Genomic DNA, 21,996 nt, shown 5'->3' on the forward strand with positions numbered 1-21,996 from the left:
GGCTCCTGGGTCCAGGACACTCCCATACAAAACAAGACAATCCCTCCCCTGTGACTTGGACATATTTGAGTCCAGCACTGTACAAAACTCAATTATCTCCAGTCATAAAAAACACACAGTTCCCAAACACCCCCAAAAGAACCTTACAAATACATAAAGCCCCACATGTTACATTCCCTGATAGCCCTGATCTGGGTGACCAACATATCCAAAAATCACCCAGATCAGTTCAGGAATTTCCTGGAAGTCATGATTTGACTGACCTACCGACTGCATGCATGGTCCCATGCCCAAAACAGTTTCAGAGAATCGGGGCTTGCGGTCGGTCTAGTTCGGTAGTTTAAAAATGAACCAACTACTGAATCTAGTCAATAGTCGTACCCTGGAGCTTGATCCCCTTGTTCGTGTGAACGTTTCCACCGAACAGTGTCTTCCTAAGTGTTATAAAATCGAACACAGTCGATCATGGAAGTCCAGCGGAGTTCGGGAGTTTCAGTGTCCAAAAACAGTTCCATGAACTCAACGACCAAACACAGCTGCCTGTGTTCATGCAAACAAGATGGCCGCCACTTCGTGGTCGTCTACAGGAAATGCGGCCACCCAGACGAACATTTAGAACACTGCGGTGGAAATTGCAACAAAGCCTCAATTAGGCTTAACAAGCTCCAGGGTGGTCTCCGGCTCGTGTGGCTGTTCGGTTCCCGGACCGTATAGTCCAAATACACGAACGGAGACTTTTACATTACACTTTACAAGATCCATGGGCAGGAGGCTGGCAAGCAGGCTCCTCCAGGAACTCGTCGCATACTCACTTGAAAAGGGGAGTTTGTCACAGGCTCTTACAAGAGAGGTGCACTCGTGACCCAATAGCCACCACACAAAACTATACTTGTTATGGTGCTTAGACTGTCCCTTTAAAAGGGCAGGTGGGTGTTACCATTGATTTCTAAGAATGCAAAACCTGGATCAGACCACTAAGCTGCAAAATAGTACATTTCAAAATGATAATAAGCACAATAACCAATATTATTTATAAAGCGTCAACATGAGCTTACATGCTAGGGGCCAGGACTTCCCTGGCAGCATCCTATGGTAGGATGTCAAACCATTAGACAATTTACCTGGGTTATGCACTGCAATATGTCTCCTCCAGCTGGAAATCCCTACAGAACAGAGCATGACCAAGATCATTGGTGGAGAAAACTCCGGTGATGCACTTACAATTATTGTAATCATATAGCAGTGAAAAGTGATACCAGTGCCAACAGTACCAATACTCTTATCAAGTGCTCCATATAAAAATGATTGGGACAAAATGGGGGAAGGGGAAGGACATTTATATATATATATTTAATTTTTAAGATGAAGCTATAGACCTAAAGCAGGCTGTAGTTATGGTGTTTGGAGCGTTCCTCAAGGATCTATGCAGTTGGCACGGTGGCAGGAGTGACTGGGCGTAACTTACTTTAATTAAACACTCCAAAGCACAATAAACACTACAGCTTACTTGCTTATGGTGCTTGGAATGCCCTGCTACCCCATCCTACAACATAGTAGTCTAACCATTTTTTGCTGCGGTTTTACTTCTTGCCTGGGGTCTGCAGGCTGCCACTCCCCATAACCACTGAAGCAAAAAAATTTAAAAAATTTTAAGTGGTACCAGGGCACACATGGCAACATAGCCACTGCAGCAAGCGGTAGTGGTTATGGTGCTTTGAGAGTTCGTTTAACCCTTTAAGGACTAAACTTCTGGAATAAAAGGGAATCATGACATGTCCTGTGTCCTTAACCCCTTAAGGACACATGACGTGTGTGACACGTCATGATTCCCTTTTATTCCAGAAGTTTGGTCCTTAAGGGGTTAAAGGGTTACAGTTTCTGAAGTTTAACTCCAAACTTGATCCCTCAACGCCTGACAGGTCTGCCTCACATGTCATTCATCCTGCCGTCACATACCCACTGACCACCCATAGCCATGTAATTACTAGAGTAAATGTTATAGTCTTAGTATGGTGCACATTTGACACCTCCCTTGTACCTGCCCACTAACTGCAGAGAAAGCAGTTTGCTTTTTCCCAGTGCTCATGCCACCCTCTAACTGGTTCTATGGTGGCCGGAGTACAGTATATTGTTCCTTCTCTCTCTCTATCCTGAATGCCTGTTGCATTCATTTTTTTTTTACATTTGGCAGAAACATGGAGACGCTCAGTTCCTGAATTTTATTTTACTGTTTAGACCTCAAGCACATTTGTTATAGAGAATAAAAAAAAATAAAAAAATATATCCTGAGAACTGTTAAGTTCCCCTTTACAGCAATACTCTGGGCAACAAATGTAAGTGTTCATGTTTTTGTTTGCATTCCTTCTACATATATGGTGTTTGAAGACAAATGCAAAAAACAATCGGAGCCAAAAACTTTGTTCACAGAGAAAGTGGGGAGACGCCTACCAAAAACGCATATGGCTGTAGGTAGGTTTCCTATAAACCGTTAGCAGAACTCAAGCCAAAGAAAAGCACAGGCACAATAATACTATGAGCAGCTATGTTATTCATTGACAGGGGAAAATAGAACTAGGGCAGCCCCTGCAGGTGGCATTAGCAAGAATAAATAAATACAACTGCTAAGTTACTTTATTTGGGAAAGCTAGATTAATTACAATTTGTACACTTTTCCCCTAGATAAACACAGGACGGGAGACATAAAGGGGAAAAAAAACAAAAACAAAAAAACCCATCAAGACACAGGCATTATAAACTGAAGAATATACCTAAAGAAAATGCTGGTTCCATGACTTTAAGAAGCAAAAATGATAAAAGAAAATAAATTAATTAATTGCACATGATCTCTATTGTTTGAGTAATCTGTTTGTGGTTTTGTTAAAACTTTTTTGAATTTAGGGTAAAGATTATGGATTGTGATTAGATCAAATATCCATTCTACCACTTGTACTATGTATTTTCAAGGCATAAATAATGCTGGGTAGCAAAGACAACAAAGGAGGCAATAATCAGGCAAAAATTTTATTAAATTAAGTGCTGACAAGTAACATTAACAGCCAGCAAAGACATGAACAGAATGACAGGGCTCATAAAGTCAAATATCAGAATGCCATTTAGCCACAGCTTATCGCGTGTTTACCTGTAGAAAGAAAAATAAATGTTATTTTTTTCTCCTTTACAACAATTCCACATACATTTTTACAACGTGCAGTGAGAGTAATTCCCCTCACATCAAATAACATACCCAGAACTGTTTATCATGAGGATAGGATGCAAGTCTATGGGTACTGTCCTACAGGTTTTGACAAGCTGTTTTCAGATATTTGATAAAAATAAGATTCTCTGACACCCATGGCCATACCCATATGCATCAGATGTCAAACATAAGCAATTTTATGTACTTGTGCCAAGCAATCACAGGATGCCAGAACTGATCTACAGCAGAATCCATCCTAACCAAATCACGGCATAAGCTTTTGTGACATAGCATCGCCTTTGCCTACAAATGTATATGGTAATTCTGCATCACAGAAAAGGCTAGCAATTAAGTGTAGTTGGAACTTGCTATAGCCCACCAGACACAGCCTATTGCTTCATCCTGTCGCAGTATATGTACAGATGAGAAAGTGAAATTCCTCATGTGGCAAAGGGGGTTGGGCTTTTTTTTTGACCGTAAATACTTTTTATCAAAAAAGTTAAATATTGTTTCAAAGTCAGTTAGGAGTTACAATTTTACAAATTCCAGGTTCCACTGGTTTTTCATTTTATTGACTTGCAACATATAAATTTATACCCAATATATGAACCATTTAAAAACACATTAGGGGAGATTATTATAAATATAAAATATTCTGTTCAATAAAGTGATTTAATACAGTGCTCCATCCTAATTGAAGCAGTTATGAATTGCCTCACTGCAATATTTTCCAAAATTAAGAATGGATAGTAAGGAGATATGTTGTATGTAGGACACTGGGTGGAAGGAATACTAATAGGTTCTGGGAATTGCATATCATTCAGCACAGAGAGTAAAACAAATTAAATACTGACCACATCATCTATTTTCAGAATACTGCGCACAGTCTCTGTAGCCAAGGTCAGGCTGCTGATAGACACCAACAGGGGCTGAACAACAAGCTCATCCAAAATGTTAGAAATTCCACCCTAAAGTGAGAAAAGAAAGTTATTCAATTACTTTTATTAAACTGGTTGTAGAATTTTATACATATTTTCCAAATTCCTTGAACCAAAAATGCTGAACAATTATTTAAAGAAACCCTCTCTAAGCAACATAAACACTACCCAGTCCCCGCAACGGTCAGGATACCAAGTCACAGATTTTCAAAGAATTGTAAGACATGCAATGGTTAACCTCCAAACATTTTACTGACCACTACCTAAAAAAAAAAAAAAATATTCAGCACATATCAGAAAGAAGCAGATGAAGTTACCTTTCTGATGTTAATACCAGCAGTTTTCTCCCCCTGTGCATGCCTGTTCCGCAGTTCTGTTACAGTTGATATTGGGTTAAGGCCTGCATTTTCAGCCAACGTTGATGGAATAACTTCCATGGCATCTGCAAAGGCCCGGATGCAGTAGGCCTCCATGCCACTTAGTGTACGAGAATATTCGTTCAAACGCAAGGCTAGTTCAATCTCAGGGGCTCCTCCTCCAGCAATTAACGCTCTAAAACAAGAGTGAACAAGTCATCATGTGCAACACTAAACTGTCTCATTTTGATTGAATTTTTTATTCTTGACCGATAGATTGTCAGTGACTCACAGGCATAATTGTAGTCCTATTTCAGGTCCAATTTTTAATTGAGGATAGGCATGCTATTTATAAACCCACTTGTCAGCAGAACCCCGATACATTAAAACACTACAGTCACTATAATCATTTCATTTCTTTGAATTGGTAGTGCCTGGAGTCCCCTGGAATCTTGCATAGAAATACTCAGAATGTGTTGGAATTTTACTGAAATTCCACTGGAGTCGAAAGATATACAGAGACAAAAGTAGGGACTACTGGAGCTATGGCTAAGGCAGAGATTACACACTTCCTTGTAGTCATACCCATTCATACAGGCAATGGGAGCTCTGGTAGGTAAATAGCAGTCAGTTGACACTATCAGCCAATAACAGCTGCCCATTGCTGATCAGGCTAATACTTCCTCATTAGGCACAGAAGCTGCTGGAACTTCTGTTTAGCACTAAAACAAAATGCATAACCATAACAGCTTACAGGAATTTAAGTATGTTCATTGCAAAGTTTAACAAATACGGTTATTTAAAACTCACACCTTAGACACTTCAATTCGATTACAAAAATCAACCGCTACTATTGAGTTTATAGGGTTGGATTTTCTTCCAAACACTTTGTTCACTACATTACTTCTACATCAGAATAATTCAAACATTATAGAGAAGCACACCCAATGGGTTCAGCATAGGAACTGAGCCTCCAATTCCAAAATTTGTTCATGAAATCTACATCCAATTATCAAATATCATTCGGAACCTGAAACATACACTCGCTCACACCATTCACCATTTTTATACCTTCTGTACAATGGTAACGACAAACATTTAAAAAAAAAAAACAATTCTAAGTTTTCTGGCTTCCTCTTCCCCCTATCCCTTTTACTCTCCAACCTTTACTGCCAGGAGTAATAAGGGGTCAAGGAAGACTAGAAGTAGTTCACTTTAAATTATGCAAGTATATAAACCAATATACCTTTTCTTTACCAAGCAGCGTATCACACAAAGTGCATCATGGATGGATCTCTCAGCTTCTTCGATAACCAATTTGTTGGATCCACGAACGACAATAGTAACAGTTTTGCCTGGGTTTGCACAACCAGTTATCTATAATGGAAAAAATGTGACTGAACTAGGCATCTTTAGAACAAGTAAAGGTTATTTTTTTTCCCTTTATCAATTTTGTAAAAATAAAGAAAATCATTTTTCCTGAACGCTTACTTGGAAATAAACAGCTTTTCTTTAAAAGGACATACCAGGTAACATCAAGGGTACGAACGCAACCAAACTGCACACTTATGAAGCCACATTTGCAGTTTTACCATTCAATACTTTATAAAATGCTATTCTCTCTACAGTAAACTTTAACAGAAATGTACTCACCTTTACCAGTTTGCCAGAACCATTCAAACTCACTTCCTCTGCTAGCTCAGCAGTCGCCAACATATCTGCTGTGAATTGGTCTATATGCGCAACTGGTTTAGTTCCTATGGTCTAGGGAAAGAAAAAAGTAAAAAAAAAAAAAACATAACTCATTAACAAAAAAATATGCAAGACAATAATGTGTTACCAAAACAAAGTATGTATGTATGTATGTATGTATGTATGTATGTATGTATGTATGTATATATATATATATATATATATATATATATATATATATATATACACACACACACACAGTGTTCAAATGCAGAAGGGAGGACATTTTTTTTTTACATTATTTGTCAAAGCTTGGAGTTACAAAAATGCTTGTCTTGGCACAACAGCAGGCACATGCTTACTCATACTTTGCAGATTAAACATTGTCACGACACTATGAACAGCTCTGTTTTAGGTAGAAGAAACAGTAATGCTTGAGAGCCTGGGCACTATCAACAGAAAAATAAAAAAATAAACCAGTGAAACCAAAACCCTGTCGCTTGAAAAGAAAGAATTGGCAGTTCTGTATTACTGGTTCAGCCTTTGCCAAGAATTAGCCATGGCAATTGTGGGGTTTGCAGGACAGGGTCATGAGGTCAGCTGCTTAGATGTTGCCAGAAAACTTGGCATATCCTATTGAGTTTTGCTTCAAAGTACTCCATCTACTGCGAGTATCCAGGCTTAGTGAAGGTTGCGGTTCAACAACCATAGAGTCACTACAGGTCTCCCTACCCCAGCCGCGCAATCTGTCGCCTCTCCCTGGCAATGGGTTGTCGGCCTCAGGACTGGATGGGCAAAATACAAGCTAGAATGATGCTGTATCAAACTGGCTATGCAGCAAAATGGTAAGTCTTTCACGCCAGTTTAATCAAGCTTGTAGCTCAGATTAGCAGGAGCCTCTCAAATGTGCGGCTGGCCATCTTGGTGGTCAAGCCCCGCCCCCGGGAGAAAATAAACTTAATTTGTGATTGTCAGATACTGCAGAGCAGTACATGTGTTCTATCCACCAACATGAAGTAAAAATTATATAGTTGACAACACTAAGAGTTATGTAAAAAGCTGTTTACCACCCATCATGGTGCCATTGAGTGGAGTGTCCCACTTCCCATAACTATCCGTGTGTTCTCCCACCCACCTCCCAAAAAAAAAAATAAAAAAAAAAAATGAAATTTGAAAAAGTCAACCAAAAATATTAAATTAAGGCCATTATGTCATATCCCTTGCTTTACTAGTGCTCAGAGTACCAAACACTGAAATGAAGATTCCTGACAGCACATGCAAATGTTGGCAGACATTCAAATACTGAATCTTATGTTGCTTGTAGCCCCGGTTATCTATCCTTACCTTTTGGTTGCCAATTAGTGGCTTTCCTGTGGTCTCATAAGGATGGGGCAGCAAGCACTGTTATTACGGATTGTACCCCCATGATTATAGCCTAGTGCGCAATCATGACATGCGTTGGGGTTTAGCAATCCCACAATGGTTTACATGGCAAACCAGAGATATCTCAATGAATAAGGGGTTTTATGGGGTGTCATGGAAAGGAGGTCAGAGGCCAGGGACATACCAGCAGAAGGCAGATCATGTCAAAGTTTAGATGAAGCACCGGTGGACCTAGTACGTTAAAGGGAATCTGAGGTTTCCCTGGTATAATATGGCATTTCTTTGAAGAGACATTTTAATAGAAATGTCAGTTTTACCGTTGAGAGACTGCAAGGACAGTCTCTCTCTACACGAAAACCATTACATTAAGCTGTTCTAGTGCTTAGAATGCCCATTTAAAATATATTGCACATTTTATGCAAAATAAATAAAGATAAATGCACAATTAATTGTAAATTAGTGTGTTTCCCCTCCCATAAAAAGGTGTGAAAACGATTACAACTCATGTATGGAATCCCACCAACCTATCCTAGAGTAAAATTTAATTCTACCCCAACATACTATACAAGTACCAAAAAATAAATAAATCACACCATTTTATAAAAATGATCTTACCTTGCATACAAACTCAATGTCTTCTCTTTCAATGTCTTTAACAACCATTATTTTCATTTTATTCAAAAAATGTAAAGCAAGGTCACTGAGAGCGTCCCTAGTAAACAAGCAAAAATTTAAAGCATTAAGGCATTGCTCACCTTTGAAACTAAAATGGTTAATAAATGTTAAAACCCCAATGAACATCACACTACGAAGCGATGCAATCTTCCCGAGTCCTGCCGCCATAAACTATATTTCTTTCCTTTTGGACTAAATTGGGCCAGTGAACCTCTTCTGCGAACGGAATAGACTGGGGTACATGACAAGCTTATGGTTATCTGCCCAATTTACAGTTAGGAACCTGGATGTTTAATTGTTGTATTAATTATAATTCATAACAGAGATAATGTTAATTTAACTAATTCTACATGTAAAAAAAATAAAAATTTAAAATAGCATTGCACATAGGAATTTGAAAGAATATGGAAAGGTGAACAAAGAGAGTATGTGGGAAGAGAAACTATGGGTAAGGGGATGTAAAGATGCCAGAAAGGGGAAAAAGGGGTAGTATTTAAAAGGGGACATAAAGTGGAAACAGAGAAGGGGGAATAAAGTGGAGGATAGTAACAGTTACATTATTTGTGAGAATATCAAACACACACCTTTTAACCATCTTAAATACCATACTTGTTATATTATGTTAACATACCTTAAAATGGACTTCTGAATGAGCAGAACATTGCATCCAGCTTTCTTAATCTGTTTTATAAGGTTCAGGATGTAGGTCCTCTCTTCCCGCAAAACTCTGTCCATCTGTGCGTAGTCTGAAACCACAATTTGGTTGTCCATCTGTAATGATACCGATATTTTATTAACTACACATGCCATATCATGCACTTAAAACAAACAGGAACTGTGTCCATAATTTCTTAGAACCCATCTTTCAAATAAAATGTGGTTATTAAGAATTCAAACTAAACCTGTCAAAACGATGTCAAGAGTACTATCCAACTAAAACTGATGACAAAAGAGTGTGTGAAAAAATCAGATTCAGAAAGAAAACATTTAGTTCATAGAGATTGTGCTGCATTACATAACTATTTATTTATTTTTAATTGTGCTGGGACATCAAGCAAGTCCCATTACTCTTTACAACAGATGTCTCAAACTCTGGTTCTTTAGATGTTGCTACAACTCTCACGATTCTCTAGATTATCTCAGCCAAGGAAGAGCCAGGTGTGACAAAACCAGAGCTGGAAAAATGGTAAGTAAACTCACCTTTTAAAGGCAGGAGATAGAGGCCAGGGACCTAAATAGTGTTATTACAGCTATAGTGTCAGGAATACCTGTTTGTATTCCTGACACTGTAGTGTTCCTTTAACACCTTAAGGACCAAACTTCTGGAATAAAAGGGAATCATGACATGTCACACATGTCATGTGTCCTTAAGGGGTTAAAGAAAAAATGCCCACAAAACCCTCATGGTACTTACATCTGTTTTTGGTGAAGATAAGCAAAACTGAATGAGACCAATCTTTGCTTTTTCCACACGGGTTACACCAGTATTTGCAGCTTTCTGTGTAAGCACAAGGCCTTCAACCAATTCACAATCATCAATGGTACCACTAGAAAAAGATGAAACATTTAATAACAGTTCAAAACATTGAAATTCACTAATATATTAATTATCTGCAAAACCTAAAATACATTCAATCTGATATTGTTTATTTTTCCCTCCCAATTGCTATTAATTTACAGTCTATAGAACATTAAATATTAACTTGTGTGCTACTAATCAAGCTGTGGACACAGAAGGGGAAAGCGACACTATGGAAAAATTCAAACACTCACCCAAGTTTCTTCACAATTTTGATGTCTCTTAGATCAACACTAGTAGCAGTCAAAGGATCAATAACCTTCAGCACAGCATCTACACTCATTGGGGCAAGCAAACTGGAATACTGAGACACAACCTGGAAAATAAATCAGAGGTATGCATGTGATCATTGTTGACCAGAAAATACAGAATTGTACTAAGAATGGTAACCACACACAGAATAATTATGGGAACCGTGTGATGCATGCATAGCAAAAACCTAAGTAGCACTATGGTAATATTGTTAAAATTTCAGAATAGACACCATGTCCGTTGTAGTGTGTACCGTGCCAGGAGTTGTCTGGTTCCATATTACGGTCTATGAACAGTACGACACTAATCCAAGTCCCCTGGGCAAGCCCTTTTCTGAAACATCTAAAAACAAAAAAGTTTCACTTCCACAATTGATATAAATTCTGACCATATCAGGATAAAATATGTAGGCAGAAAGCATTACTTAACTCTGTCATTTACTGAACTCCATAAGCCACAGCAAGTCGTATTTAAACGTTGAGCTGCACAGAACACCAAGTGATATGGATGCTTCAGGTAAGATTTAAGCTCATTAGAGCAGTTGTTAGTTTTCTATAAAGTAGGTTGTGTTAAAAATGGGTTACCCTGGACAAAGTGGCAGATTACTGCAATGTATGAACACATAATGTAACTTTCAGAGAAAAGGCAGTGTTACAATGCTGCCTAGGGACACCTCCAGTGGCAGTCACTAAAATTACTTCCTGGGACAGTGCTGCACACTGTGCATCATAGACGTCCAGCATCTCTAAGCTCTGCATGGAGACGCTGAACTTTCCTCATAGAAGTGCATTGTTTCAATGAATATCTATGAGGAGATGCTGATTGATCTGAATTTACTATTTGCTGCTTTCCCATTGTAAATTGTTTGCACCTCTGATTAGTACATTCCTAAGTGAACTTGAATTCAGTTCCTATTTGAAACATGAATAGGACACTGAGGTACACACATGTGCATTATGTACCTTGGAGTTCAATGAAGTTGAAGCACTGTTCAGTAATGTTTGTCTGTCACTTAATTCCACAGGAGTAGCCATATTGCTTAGAACTTCTATTCCTTTCAACACAGCCAACTGAAAGGACTCTGAAATGGTTGTGGGGTGTATACCTATGAAATAGGAAGACAACTTATTAAAGCGCCAACATATTTTACAGCACAGCAAATATTGCAATATACAGAACATTTTAAAGAAAAAATAAGTAAAAGAAAAATACAGGATCACTCCATAAAATTCAAGTTACAAACCCCAACGCTAAATATCAGCACAACTGCTTTTGCTGCAAAACTGATCAAATACATCTGAAATCTATGAATATGTAAGCAGTCTGCATGTCCAACTACATCATGCAATAAATTACTTGGAGAGTCATATTTTCCACAATGTCACTGCCAGAGATACAAAAGTATAGAAACATAGCTTCTGGACGGAGTTGCACTGGTCATATCTACATTACAATTCTAACCACACAGCCATGTAAGTCATTTGGTGGTAGGGTGGATACATACACATCAGTGTTGGATGAAGAAATAGCCCAATATGAGTAGTCAATCAGGCAAAAGTACCTTTTTGTAACATATTGGCACAACAATCTAGAAGAGCTCCAGCAATGACCACAACAGATGTGGTGCCATCTCCAGCTTCAATGTCTTGAGCTTTTGACAATTCAACCAACTGAAAAACACACAAAAACAGAGAATTAATGCTTCATCATTTAATACATGCACAGCACATGGGTGACAGCATGCGTGGTTTACATGGCAGTGTCTATAATCACCTGTGCATTGTTGGCAAACTCAATTTTTTTTACACTTAAATTAACCAATTTAGGGTGCATTAAAGGGAAAAATTCAACTCAAATCTAAAACATTGCTCTTACATAGAAACTGCAATGTTTACATTGCAGCACTAAGTCTGCCTTCACTGGCTGTCTACCAGACATCCACTGGAGGGGCTTTCTGGCAACCAACGGACTTTTGGTCCAGTAACCGACGCTCGACGTCCTCACGCTCTGCATGAGAACATCCAGCGTCAGCCATTTCTCCATAGGAAAGCATTGATTCAATGCTTTCCTATGGGGAGGTCTGCTGTGCATGTGCATTAGCACCTGCTCATCGCGGGACGTTGAAGGCGGAGCCGCAACCTAGCGCTGAGGGACATAAGCGCTGGAATCAGGTAAGTAAATAAAGGTATTTTAACCCTTTGTGTCGGTGAGGAGGCACGAGGGAGCAATAGTGCCAGGAATACTGCTTTGTAATCCTGGCACTTATAGTATCCCTTTAACCATGCAATCTAAAACATTGTTGTTTTTAATTCCCCATCTTCTATTATGATTGAAGGGTTAAATCCACCTCTAGTGGCAGTCTTGCAGAAAGCCACTAAAGTTGATGTCAATGCACTGACCAAGTAAAATTTGGTAAGGTTATGCGGAAGTCCATAAAAAAAAAAAAGCATTGAATACAATGCTTTCATGTGCGAAGGTTAAAAACGTGCATTGCGTAAGCACATCAGGTCCCCGATGATGATAATAATAATGAAGTTAGAAGGGCTTAGGAAGACCCATTTCCTAATGTTATTCTTTATCTGCATGCTAGGCACGGTAAAAGAGCATTCTCAACCCTTAAACAACTTAAAAGACCGCTTCACACTAAAAGCATTTCAGCTTGCTGAAGTGCTTCATGTTTGAGGAGTATCCCATTTTAATAACAGTTGGTAAAAGTGCCGGTTTCTATGAAATACCTCCCTGGCTGGAAGTCATTGAGGTTTGTTAGTTAGTTACGCAGTGAGGTTAACGTAAAGTGCCAGACAAGCTCTGTTAGGGCCCACCTGCCTTTACCCACAGGAGACAGCGTGCCTGTGAACTTGTCTACAGGACTCCAACGTACCCAATCATCCCTGCTCTTGACTGCAGCTTCCTCCTTGGCCACTCCTCGTGGTGCACATGGCTGAGAATCTGGTAATTTTCCTGGTACAGACTGGGTTAAGGGAAAGCAGGGTAGGGCTTGCAAAAGCTGCAGTCAAAAGAACTGCAGCTTTTGTTCATTTATTTTTTAGCTATCCCCCCGATAACATTAAGCAAAAAATGTAATAAAAATGCACGCTTTTTTTAATTGGGTGTATGTCAACTAGATATTGGCTTCCCTTTCCAATTTGTAGAGTGGTCCACTAAACTCATTTAAATTATTATGGGGGTTAGGAATGTGCAGACGCCATTTTCACAACAGGAAAAAAATGATTTGCAATGGTTTATCACCAAAGTTAATGCTCCAGTGCCCTGAACCTCTGCTTTCTGTAGTGCGAGAAGGGTTTAGTCTGGTAGCCACTGATAGCGGACACTCAACTTATACCAAGTACTACTAGTACTTAGTTTGCGGTTTCCGGAGATACCAAAGTAAGTTAAATTGTCCTAAAATAGTTAGGAAAATTACTATGGGAGGGTGCTCCTGGCACCATAACCACTACAGCAGGCTATGGTGCTTGCAGACTTCCTTCCATAGACCAATGTGAGAAGCATTACCAGAAGAACAAATATGTTCGAAGCTGGAGTTAAATTTATTTCACATAAATTCTTGAGATTAAAAAAAATAAAATATATTAAATATAATAATCAGAGGTTATATTTTAAAGTAAAACATTTAGACAACCATTTTTCAATTACAGATAATTTTTTTAAGCATGGACAGGTTTTGGTATATGCAATACATTTGACTAATTCACACAGAAAATTGCATAAAATTCATATGATAAACACAATCTTATATTTATTGGTTTTCAGAAATTGTTTTTGCATATTAACCTACCATCTTAGCTGCAGGGTGCAGGACCTGCATCTGTTTCAAAATTGTTGCTCCATCATTTGTAATGGTTACATCCCCTTTGCCATCTTGAATCTTGAGAAACAAGGAAACAATTTTTTAATTTTTATAAAACAACTAAGTAGTAAGTCAAGTCATGCTGAGAGGAAAATAACCTTGTGTTCTATGTATTGATACAAACAATGCATCTCTATGGGGAACATTCAGAATCTATGCACTGAACAGTTGTCCTTCAAAGATTACAGGACCAACTCCAGGAAGTCCCTCTATTGGCTATCAACGTGTTCTGAAAACAAGGCAGTATTTACACTGACTCTGCAGGGACAAGCTACACTTACAATTATAAATGCAACACTTGTTTTTGCCCCCATTTTTCACGAGCTGAACTTAAAGATCCAAGACTTTCTTTTTTTAAATTCTTTATTTTTGCGTGCATTAAAGTAACATTGATGCATTCATGGCCACAACGGCTCATATTCAACATGTCAAACAATTATAACATAGATGGCTGTCATATCATAGCACTGTTTTATAATATAGGGTTATCTCTAGAGGAGAAGGTCTGTGTTGGTAACTTTAATGCCCTTGGTGAGGGTGAGGTGTGCCCGATGCTACTCTCTAATTATTTAACTGCCCTATAGGGCTACCCCTTCGCCTTGTATGAAGCAGTCGTTCTCTGAGTGGTTTGCAGTGTTTCGTCTGGGGGGGGGGTTAGGGGTGTCGTAGTGCAATGCGGGTTACATGATAACGCTGCTAGACGGGCTTCTGCAACCCTATCTGGGTATTCATGGTATGAGTAAGGCAGTTTGCCCATTCTAGGTGTGTTAGCCACTAGATGCTGCGGCTATACAGTGGTGGCTTCGTCGGGTCGCTATGTGTGGGCATTGCATAAAACACAAATGAAATAAATGAAGTGTCTAAGGAAGTAATAAAGGGAACCATTATAGAAAACATTAGAAAAAACATTAACAACAGGTAGTGGTTCCGCTGATTTTTTAGTCTCTGGCTGTGTGAGACGGTCCGTCTACGTGGATGGTGGAATGGAAAGTGAGGGAAAGTCCCTGTAGGTTGGTTCGCTGGTGATTCTTCAAGTGGGGGATCCACCTGGGGAGGCCCTGGGATGGTTCCGCGGGGTAAAGTCCCGGATAGTGTCGGGGTTCAGGTGGGCTATGCTCCGTCTGGGTGCCGGTGCTGCTTGTAAGATACCTGTTGCTTGTAGATGGGTTTCCAGCTCCAGCTTGTCTTGCGCCTTGTATATGGACCCATTGAGGGTGAAGGATACAGCACGAGGAGTGCCCCATTTATAAGGTATGTCCTTGGCACGTAAATGATGCAAGAGGGGTTGTAGGTCTTTTCGCCAGGCTATTGTGGTCCTGGTCAGATCTGGGAACGCCGTCAGCGATGCCCCTTCGAACTCTAGAGGGGTTTTGCCCCGCAATGCAGTTGCAAGCGTGCTCTTGTCAGCCAGTGTCTGGAACCGCAGGATGAGGTCTGCCGTCGCTGCTGTCGGTGCCCTGGGTGATTTCGGCAGCCGAAACATGCCGTCAATTTTTATTGATTTTACCCGCTTCGGCGGTAGTAGTACTTCCAGCAGGCGCCTAACGTAGTGAGGTAAGTCATCCAGGCCTACAGACTCCGGCACCCCCCTCAGCTTTAGGTTACACTGCCTTCGCTGGTCCTCCATGGTGTCAAGCCTGTTGTTAGTGGCGTTTTGCCATTTGACCAGGCCTGTGATTGTCTGTTCGAGTGCCTGTAGCCTTGTGTCTTGGGAGCTTGAGCTGGCCTCTAGCTGGGTAATTTTGATCGTGGCTCCTTCGACGGCCTTTCGATAATGGGCCATGTCAGCCGCCAAGTCTTTGCGGAGTTCCGCCAGCATGGTTTTGAGTTGCTCGGCAGTGACCGGGTCCCCGGGTTTCGGGGGTACTTGTTTAGTGTCTGTAGGTGGCCTGTAGGATGCACCCTCCAGGATGTCGGCAGCGAAATCCTCCGATGAATATGAGGAAAGGTCGTCATGCTGCGCCATTTTGGGCCACGCGGCCTGTTGTGAAAGCCGAAGCATCTCACCAATGTCCCTTCCGTGGGGGCTTTTTTCGGCTTTTGCTTTCTTAGATTTCCTACCCATGGTCTATTAGCCCGTGTTTGGGTGGTGTGTGGGGAGGATTTAGGCTCGATTTCCACCATATATCTTCGATTTTGATAAGTCAGAGACGGAGCTCCGAGAAAGTGCGTCCACTCCGTTGCTCAGTCGGCTCCTCCCCCGTGGTCCAAGACTTTTTCTATGTACACAAAAGGCCTATTTCTCTCAAATATTGTTCACAAATCTGTCTAAATCTGTGTTAGTGAGCACTTCTTTTTTCGAGATATTCCATCCACCTCACAGGTGTGGCATACCAAGATGCTGATTCAATGGCTGTGCGGAGTTGCTGAATATTGTCAGGACCTGGAACACGCTGTCGTATACGCCGTTCCAGAGCATCCCAAACATACTCAATGGGTGACATGTCCAGTGAGTATGCTGGCCATGTAAGAACTGGGATGTTTTCAGGAATTGTGTACAGATCCTTGCAACATGGGGCCGTGCATTATTATGCTGCATCATGAGGTGATGGTTGTGGATGAATGGCACAACAATGGGCCTCAGGATCTCGTGACGGTATCTCTGTGCATTCAAAAGGCCATCAATAAAATGCACCTGTGTTCGTGGTCCATAACATACACCTGCCCATACCATAACCCCAACCGCCACCATGGGCCACTTGATCCCCAACTTTGACATCAGCAAACCGCTCACCCACACAACGCCATACACGCTGTCTGCCATTCATCAGTGAAGATAACACCTCTCTAAAGTGCCAGACGCCATCAAATGTGAGCATTTGCCCACTTCAAGTCGGTTACGACGAACTGCAGTCTGGTCGAGACCCCAATGAGGACAACGAGCATGCAGATGAACTTTCCTGAGACAGTTTCCGACAGAAATTCTTTGGTTATGCAAACCAATTGTTGCGGCAGCTGTCTGGGTGGCTGTGTGTGTGATAAAACTGCACATTTTAGAGGGGCCTTTTATTGTGGCCAGCCTAAGGCACACCTTTGCAATAATCATGCTGTCTAATCAGCATCTAGATATGCCACACCTGTGAGGGTCTAATCAGCATCTTGATATGCCACACCTGTGAGGTGGATGGATTATCTCGGCAAAGGAGAAGTGCTCACTATTGCCCAGTTTCCACTGAGCGGTACGGGACATTTTGGTACGCTATTTTGAGTGTTTCTATTATAAAAGTGGCCCATACAACCGAACCAAACCGCAACATTCCTGGGCCCCCTCCAGATGTAGGTCCATAGGAAAGGGTACGGTACGGTTAGGGCGGAGCTACTGGCGGCACACTATACAATCCATTGATTGGCGGACAGGAAAACGTCAATGCTCACGACAAATGACACGCTAGGCATTTGGTCTAAACCCCGCATACTCCCTCCCCTGTTGGTCCGACTTGCAGTGGAAATGCTCACCTGAATAGGCTGAATCATTCTAACTCTTTCAAACCCGAACCATACTGCTCAGTGGAAACGAGGCATAACACAGATTTAGACAGATTTGAGAACAATATTAGAGAGAAATAGGCCTTTTGTGTACACAGAAAAAAAGTCTTAGATCTTTGAGTTCAGCTCATGAAAAATTGGGGCAAAAGCAAGGGTCATGTTTACAATTTTGTTCAGTTAATATTTACCAGAATCACAACATTAAGCTGTAGTGGTTTTGGTGACTGTGGTGTTTTTTTAAATTGTGTTTGCAAGAGGTACGAAAATGTAAAGCCAAAATAATGGAGTTTGAAATCTTAAACTATAGGTTTTTTTTCCCCGAGTTGGCTATTGTGTCATTAAATTTTGCAACAGGATTTTTCAAAATCACAGTTTAAAGAATTTGAGTGTCTATAAATATACATACCATTTTATCCATTCCTTTTGGTCCAAGGCTGGTTCTAACAGCATCGGCAACAGCTGTGAACAACAAAGCTTATTAGATATGTGTTGTTGATAATTCTAAATCAAAGTTTGTTTCAAAAAATGTCAATTAATGGCTTCAAACTAATGCACAAATCAGTGACACAGGTCTCATTCTTCATAAGAAAATACAGTGGAACCTCGTAACTCTAACAGTCCCGTTCTCGAACAATTCAGAAGTCTAACACAAATTTTGAGTAAAAAAAAAATGTCTCGGTATGCGAATGATCTTCGGTACCCGAACATCAAAGAGCCGCTCACCGGGAACATGTGACCCCCTCCAACCAGCTGTCACAACATCCACCCAATCTCACCGGGTGACAATCGGGAGTTGACTAGCTGGGAGCCCATGAGTGCATACTCTGCTCTCACTGAGATTGCCTGAGTGTGCTTGGCTGCTAGCGGACAGCGAGTTCTCCACGGAAGTCAAACTTTCCCAGGACATGGACCCAGGTACCTTCTCCGCTTCATCATCCTGGTCACCTTCCTCTTCAGGCTCAGAGACCCTGTGTGAGGTGGACCCCAAAACCTCAACCGAGGGGAGCTGTACTGACTGTGACTCTGAGGGTCCCCACTCCTCCCAGCAAGGGGAAGCAGAGAGGAAAGCTGCATGGGGGGTAGGACAGAGGAGAACAAGAGGAATATTGCACTTACTATAATTTGAGAATTATTTTTAAAGCATACATATAAATGTAAAATGCTGTAATTTTGGGGTCTGGAATGGATCAATGTTACATTAATTCTTATGGGAAATGTTGATTCGGTTCTCGAAACAAAATCGGAAACTCGAACATCCTTCAGGAATGATAAAATAATTGTATCTGGTACACCTAATGTGTTAACCAGGGGTGAGGGAGTAGGACTGTCACTGGGCCGCTCAAAAACTGGAAAAATAGGAATCCACTAAAACCTATAGAAAAAATACTATGGATAAACACCGATATCGGTGTTTATCCATTGTATCCTTCAGGAATGGATTAAGTTAGAGTTCCGTGGTTACACTGTATCAGAGTCACAAGATGCAATAAGTGTCACTTGTGTGACAGTGTAGGGGTGGTAAGCAAACTGAAGAACACATACGTTCCTTGCATACAATATGTAAATATATACAGCACCTTACATTATAAAAAGAGGGGAAAATAGCAATAAATGAGACAATTACAGTAACAATAGGCTGCTGAGGACTTTGTTCAACCAAGCTCACACGCATTCTTAGAGAATATCACAATCTATAGCTGTTAAGAGGGGGAAAAAAATCAAGATGTGACAGGCTTCTTGGCCTGTCAAGTTATCCATACATGGTTATGGTACAGCTAAGGATAAAGCAGCATGGACCATGCCACTCCCTCTAATGCTAGTATAGGCTTCAAACAGGCTATTTAAATGCAGTTCCAAGTAGTCTTGTCATTGGTGACTTTAGCCTTCCCTATGAATATAAATTCAAACGATGACTCTATATAAATATCAACATCCAAATCATCGTAAAAACACAGACACCAAATCGGCACATGAATATAAAATTAGCCACAACAATGACAGGCAGATTAAAAACAAAATGGCTAGTCAAAACCACTTCTAGTAAACCTCAAAAAGAAAAAAAACTGTGAACACACGCCCCGAAGGCCTCTTTGTTAATTCCCATAAAATGTAACAGTGGACCAACAACCAAACACGATTCCTGGTGACAGAGTAAATGCCAAATCTGGATTGCAGAGATCCAGGTAGCAAATCACAGCATTGTCTCACACCTGCAGCCCAAAACATGCACCACATATTCCATGGTACTCTGGGCTTGTGATACACAAGGCAGTACAGCACTACATTTCCCATGATGCCCAGAATAAGTCAGACAGATCAGTACACCTAGTTAGTATGCACAAGCACTCAATCAATAAATTTCCTATCATGCTCAGGCAGCCCCTGCCCTGAATAATCTCAGACATCCTATCAGTTAATTTCCAATGGCTCACAAACAATCCTGCACTACACCTCCCATGATGCTCAGGCAGCCCCTGTCCTAAGTGATCACAAGCACTCCATTTCCCATGATGCTCAGGCAGCCCCTGTCCTAAGTGATCACAAGCACTCCATTTCCCATGATGCTCAGGCAGCCCCTGTCCTAAGTGATCACAAGCACTCCATTTCCCATGATGCTCAGGCAGCCACTGCCCTAAGTGATCACAAGCACTCCATTTCCCATGATGCTCAGGCAGCCACTGCCCTAAGTGATCACAAGCACTCCATTTCCCATGATGCTCGGGCAGCCACTGCCCTAAGTGATCACAAGCACTCCATGTCCCATGATGCTCAGGCAGCCACTGCCCTAAGTAATCACAAGCACTCCATTTCCCATGATGCTCGGGCAGCCACTGCCCTAAGTGATCACAAGCACTCCAACACTCCATTTCCCATGATGCTAAGGCAGCATTTCCAAGGGGTCAGGTGACATAGAAGATAATAAGGTACAGACTCACTGACAGTTACCCATGATGGATGCTGGGAGTTGTAGCCTTAATGCTCATACAGGGGTTGGGGCTGAGCTTGGCCTATTCCTTACCCTTTCCAGCCGAGATGTTGCTGTAGCGGATCTGGGCCGGCTTGTCTTTATCCTGGTAAGCACCATTCCTCTTGCCGGCGCCTTTACCCCCGGCCTTGGCCGCTGCCATGGCTTTTGGAGCGGAAACGTCGGGCATGTTGGTCCCCCTGGCTCGCTGTGACCCCGCTGGTGGATACAGGCACCGTTCCGCTACGAATGAGGGTGGCTGGGTGGAGGATGCGTGCGGATAGTGACAGACCCCCCCTGACAGCACGAACCCTGAAGCTTCTAGAACAAAAAGCCGATTAGAGGTGGTGTCTCAGCAGCGTGAGGGAGGCCGTACTGCGCGATGACGTCAGAGCGCGCCAGTCTGCGCGCCGTTAACACCGTTACTAGGATAGGGGAATGCTGTCAGAACCCCAGCATTGCGCATGCGCAGCAAGTGAGCCTGGCGACCAAGACATACCTTCTCTCTGTTTCACTTGTTGTATTTTTTTTCTTACAGAATTGTTTTATATGTCCTCTATGTAGAAACCTTTACTGAGTCTCTGGGGATTTATTCACTGAGAAGAGAATGGAGGATAATTGATTAACGAGTTTTAGCCCAAAATAGCTAAACTGGAAAAATATGGCACTATAGTTAAAGGACCACTATAGTGTCAGGAAAACAAAGCAGTTTTCCTGACACTATAGTGCCCTGAGGGTGCCCCCACCTTCAGGGCCCACCTCCCATGGTGCTGAGGGGGTTAAAACCCCTTCAGTTACCTTAATCCAGCGCCGGGTTCCCTCGACGCTGAGGAATTTTTCCTCCCCCGCCGACATCAGCGGAGTCGAATGCGCATGCGCGGCAAGTGCCGCGTGCGCATTCAAGCTGTCAATAGGAAAGCATTTCTCAATGCTTTCCTATGGACGCTCTGCATGATGGAGGCATAATATGCCTCCAGCGTCGCAGATGCGCCTCTAGTGGCTGTCCGGAAGACAGCCACTAGAGGCTGGCTTAACCCCAAATGTAAACATAGCAGTTTCTTTGTTTACAGCAGGCAGGGTTAACACTAGATGGACCTGGCACCCAGACCACTTCATTGAGCTGAAGTGGTCTGGGTGACTATAGTGTCCCTTTAAAGCGGCTCTGTCACCTCCTAGGTTCTTTGCAAATTTCGTATTGACCACAGATGGTGACTTCACTGTACAGGTGTGGTGGCCTGGGGGTGCAGCGGATGGGAGTTGTACTTACCTTATTCTGTTCCTTGTGGTCACCGCCATCTTTGTAAGTAAGTTCCTGACACTCCATCCACCATAAACCCACGTCTGTGCCGTACTCTTGCACATGCACGAGAATACAGCACAGGCTATGGGAGCCTTCATAGATATTATCTTGTGGTGAATGAGGTAGTGCCTTATACCCACAGCTGTCAACTGGGGGAAGTGACAAAAAATGATTTTCTCTTTATGAAATGCTCAAAAAATATATATGGGTGACAGCACTACTTTAAAAAAACACAATTACGCGAAACAAAGTGAGGTATTGTTGCAGTACTTACCCAGTCCTCGTGCCTGCCAGGGTCCTCTGCTT

General features: G+C 41.6%; 1 protein-coding gene across 1 annotated transcript; it reads right to left on the bottom strand.

Annotated features, from left to right (window-relative positions):
- Window positions 1-3,007: 3,007 nt before the first annotated feature.
- On the bottom strand, window positions 3,008-20,776 carry CCT4 (chaperonin containing TCP1 subunit 4). Its single transcript, XM_063443753.1, has 14 exons — window positions 20,445-20,776; window positions 17,832-17,884; window positions 13,868-13,957; window positions 11,633-11,741; window positions 11,034-11,176; window positions 10,014-10,135; window positions 9,655-9,787; window positions 8,872-9,011; window positions 8,181-8,277; window positions 6,144-6,254; window positions 5,737-5,867; window positions 4,452-4,686; window positions 4,051-4,164; window positions 3,008-3,139 (listed from the first exon to the last, which is right to left on the bottom strand). The coding sequence occupies exons 1-14, from the start codon at window positions 20,578-20,580 to the stop codon at window positions 3,125-3,127; spliced, it is 1,629 nt and encodes a 542-aa protein (XP_063299823.1). The 5' UTR covers window positions 20,581-20,776; the 3' UTR covers window positions 3,008-3,124.
- Between the last annotated feature and the right edge of the window lie 1,220 nt (window positions 20,777-21,996).

This window comes from Pelobates fuscus, chromosome 2 (genome assembly GCF_036172605.1).
Source record: "Pelobates fuscus isolate aPelFus1 chromosome 2, aPelFus1.pri, whole genome shotgun sequence".
In the NCBI taxonomy this organism is placed as follows: Eukaryota; Metazoa; Chordata; class Amphibia; order Anura; family Pelobatidae; genus Pelobates; species Pelobates fuscus.

What these genes read in the sequence shown, in the direction of transcription:
- CCT4 (XM_063443753.1), bottom strand. Translation starts at nt 20,580, where the DNA reads ATGCCCGACGTTTCCGCTCCAAAAGCCATGGCAGCGGCCAAGGCCGGG. An exon ending in TGCCAATATGTTACAAAAAG is followed by an intron (nt 11,177 to 11,632) that starts GTACTTTTGCCT and finishes CCTATTTCATAG; the next exon opens with GTATACACCCCACAACCATT. An exon ending in TATCTTCACCAAAAACAGAT is followed by an intron (nt 9,012 to 9,654) that starts GTAAGTACCATG and finishes GTATCATTACAG; the next exon opens with ATGGACAACCAAATTGTGGT.